Source organism: Elephantulus edwardii, unplaced genomic scaffold (genome assembly GCF_000299155.1).
Source record: "Elephantulus edwardii isolate Elephantulus edwardi_28Jun2011 unplaced genomic scaffold, EleEdw1.0 scaffold00096, whole genome shotgun sequence".
Taxonomy (NCBI): domain Eukaryota; kingdom Metazoa; phylum Chordata; class Mammalia; order Macroscelidea; family Macroscelididae; genus Elephantulus; species Elephantulus edwardii.
In genome coordinates this window covers 1856238-1860327 of record NW_006399846.1, presented here as the reverse complement: position 1 = coordinate 1860327, position 4090 = coordinate 1856238, and the positions used below count along the sequence as shown (strand labels likewise).

The following is a 4090-nucleotide window of genomic DNA, read 5'->3' as shown; positions in this document are numbered from 1 at the left end:
AAATCTCTGTAAATGTTTATGAAAATTAATAAAATATAATTATAGAAAAAAAAAACATGTCCAGAGCATGTCACACAAAGCTGTGGAATCCTTGCCTCCAAAGAGCAGCCTGGTTTAACCCTCTCCAGGATGAATCTGTTCATTTTCTTGGTAGTCCATGGTACATTCAATACTCTTCTCCAGCACCACAGCTCAAAGGCATCAATTCTCCTTCTATCCTTCCTAGTCATTGTCCAGATGACAGAAGAAAAATTGATGCCTGTGGATCCTGGATTTTGGAGGGCGCCGCCACGAAGATGGGCCGCGAGTTCAGGAACCTGGTACGGATGCGGCATGTGATCACCTACAGCCTGTCGCCCTTCGAACAGCGCGCCTTCCCTCACTATTTCAGCAAGGAGATCCCCAACGTGCTGCGCCGCACCCAGGCGTCCATGATGCGGGTCTTGCCCCCATTTGTAGTGTTTTACCTTGTCTACACATGGGGCAACGAGGAGTTTGAGAAATCGAAAAGGAAGAATCCAGCTGCCTATGAAAATGACAAGTGAACAACTCACCTGGATGATGGTTTCCTGTCTTTGAAAGACTCGCTTCTGGGAAAGAGGAGTCCAAGTCTACCTGGTAGTGTCTTGAAGACAGAATAAACTTATCGGCTGCTTAAAAAAAAAAATTGATGCCTTTGAATTGTCATGTTAAAGAAGAGTACTAAATATCTCACAGATGAGAGAAAGAAAGAAAGACAGAGAGAAAGAGAGAGAGGAAGGAAGGGAGGGAGGAAGGAAGGAAGGGGGGAGGGAGGGAGAGATACGTCTTAGAAAAGATACAACCAGAGTGCTCCTTGAAGGCAAGGATTGCAAAGCTTCGTATTTCATACTTTGGACATCTAGCAAGGTGAGAGTATCCTTGGAAAGGACCATCATGATTTGAGTAATGGAGGGTCAATGAAGGAGAGGAAGACTCCAAATTAGATTGACTGACATGGTGACTGCACAATGGGTTTAAATAGGTCAGAGACTGTGAGGATGGTAGAGGACAGGACAGGATTCAGATCTGTTATTCATAAGGTCACTTTGGGTCATCCCCCACTCAAAGGGACCTAACAACAACAATGGAGAAAAGATTGAAGTTGTTAATTATTTTATCTTGCTCAGATCCATAATCAACATCCTTGGCACCAGCAGTCAGGAAATTAAAAAAAAACAAATTGTGCTGGGAAAATTTGCTGTTGGGAGGGCTAATGAGCAACATTATCAGTCTAGAGACTAGGTGCACCTGATCTAGTCTTCTCATTTGCTTTCTATAAATCTGAAATCTGGACAATGAATAAGGATTACAGAAAAAGAATCAATGCCTTTGAGTTGTGCTGCTGGGACAGAATATTGACCATACTATGTACTGCAAAGAGAACAAACGGATCTGTCCTGGAGAGGATTAAATCAAGTTGTTCCTTGAAGGCAAGGATTTGAAGCAACATTTCACATACTTTGTGCATATTGTCAGAAGGGGCCATTCCTTGGAGAAGAACATCATGTTTGGAAGAGTGGAGGGTCAGTGCAGGAGAGGAAGATGCTGGATGAGAAGGATTGACACAGTTATTGTGGCAACAGGGTCAAGTGTCAGAGACAGTGAAGTTGGCTCAGGATAGGGCAAAGTTCAAAGCCATTGTTCATGTGGTTACTATGAGTCACAAGCAACTCCAGGGCACATAATGACAACAAAACCTTTCCTTGGAGAGGAACATTATGCTTGGAAATGTGGAGGGTTAGAAAAAGAGAGGAAGGCCCTTCATCAGGTAGATTGACACAATGACCACTACAATGGGCTCTAGTAAATGAAAAATTATGAGGATGGCACAACATAGGACAGGGCTCAGATCTGCTGCTCATAGGGTTGCTATGAGTCATATTTGACTCAATAGCACCTAACAATAAGAGCTAAATTGCTGGGAACTTTGTTTCACTTTTTTGAGAAACCACCAAAATATTTTCCATAGCAACTATACCATCTTACTTTCTCCCAGTAATGCATAATTGTTACAATTTCTTCACATCCTAACAAACACTTATTACTGTCCATTGTTTTTTGAAGACCAGAGCTGTAAGTTTGAAGACTAAGGTGCACCTGATTCAGGCCATGATCTTTTCAATCACTTTCTATGCATCTGAGAACTAGACAATGAATAAGGATGACAGAGCATTTGATGCTTTTGAGTAGTGGTGTTACAGAATAATATTGGATATTCCATGAATTGCCAGAAAATCAAACGGATATGTTTTGGGGGAAATGCCACCAGATTACTCCTTGTAGGCAAAGATTGAAAGGCTTTGGCTCACATATTTTGGGCATATTGCTAGGAGATGCCATTCCTTGGAAAGGGATCTTATGCTTTGGAAAGGTGGAAGGTTGACAAAAGAGAGGAAGATACACACCCCCCCATCTCCCATTAAAGTGTCTTGATATGATGACTTCTTGATATGATGACTTGAGCAGTGAGCTCAAGTGCATCAGAGATAATGAGGATGGTACAAGATAGGATAGGGTTCAGATCCGTTGCTCATAGGGTCACTGAGAGTTGTGCTTGACTCCACAGCACCTAACAGCCGCCGCCACTACAGGTAGAATGAAGTGGAATCTTGATTGTCAGTCTGTTACGCATTCTCCTAATGACTAATTAGGGGAATTCTGGTGGCCTAGTGGGAAGGAGTAATCCTGCCATCCTAGAGGAAGATGATTAAATCCTCCAGCTGCTCTATGGGAGAAAGGTGGTCAGTCTTCTCTCATGTGATTAACAGCCTCTGAAAATCCACTGGAGGATCAGGCTTGAGTTGATTCTGATTCAATGACATACAACAGCAACAAAGACTGATGATATTAGGCATCCGGCATCCTTTCATAGGGTTATTGGCCCTTTATATATATTCTCTGGGAAAACATATATTCAAATCCTTTGTCATTTTTAACCAGGTATCTATTATCTTTCTACTATTGAGTCATAAGAGTTCTTTACCTACTCTAGATATTAGACTTTATCGAATATATTATTTGTATGTATTTCCCCCATTCTGTGAGTTGTCTTTTCACTTTATTTATTTTTTTTTAGAATTTTACTATCTTTTAGGTTTAAGTTTACACAACAGATTCATTTCCCCAACCAGTGGTTCATACACAAATGTTCTGTAGCAGTGTTTGCAATTCCTACAATACTCAGCACTCTCCCTACTTCCTCCCTGGATTCTCCATTTCCATTCATGTGGTTCCCTTGTCTTCCTTGTCTTCTTATCTTTCTAGGCAAATGTCTCTTGTAATTCTTTGTCCTAAGGACATTCTTCATGCTGTTCATCTTATTGTTGTTGTTGTTGTGTACCACAGAGTCGTAATTTACCCACAGCTGACCCTCTTGTGAATACCCTTCCTACTCCTGCTATACCTACAGCAGCAACACTTACAGCCAAACTGGAGACCTGATGTGAGATGGGACTTTGGGGGTATAGGAGAGAAATTCAATATTGGCAAGATTGAGAATTTTGTTGGACAGTTAGAGGTGGGAAGCCAATATTAGCAGGACTGAGAACTTGAGAAAATTGGCTAAAAAATCATGAGGCTCAAGGCTGAGGTACCTATGTGCATATTTCCAGAGCTGTCTTGACTATATTCTGTTATTAATCTGAATTATAACCTTTGACTTCCCCACCAAAAGAAATGGCAATTGAAATTTTGATAATAAATATATTAAATCTGTAGATCATTTAGGTGAACATTGACATCTTAAGAAGATCAACTCTTCTGATCAATCTATGAGCACAGGATGTCTTTCCTTTTTATTTGGGTCATCTTTCACTTCTTTCAATTAAATTTGGTAGTTTTTAGTATAACAATCCTCTACTTCTTTGGTAATATTTATCCACAATAATATAATCTTTTATAAGTAAAATTATTTTTCTAATTTTGTGTTGGTTGTTTTTGCTGGTGTATAGAAATGCAACTGATGTTTTAGGTTGTTATTGTTGTTATGTGCCATCAAGTGGCCTGCAACTCATGTTGTTGTTGTTGTTATGTGCCGTCGAGTCGCTTGCGACTCATAGCGACCCTATGT

General features: G+C 40.4%; 1 protein-coding gene across 1 annotated transcript; it reads left to right on the top strand.

The window, feature by feature from the left end:
- The first annotated feature begins 296 nt into the window (after positions 1–296).
- LOC102863924 (cytochrome b-c1 complex subunit 8-like) lies at positions 297–545 on the top strand. Its single transcript, XM_006891288.1, has one exon. The coding sequence runs from the start codon at positions 297–299 to the stop codon at positions 543–545; it is 249 nt and encodes an 82-aa protein (XP_006891350.1).
- Positions 546–4090: the final 3545 nt, after the last annotated feature.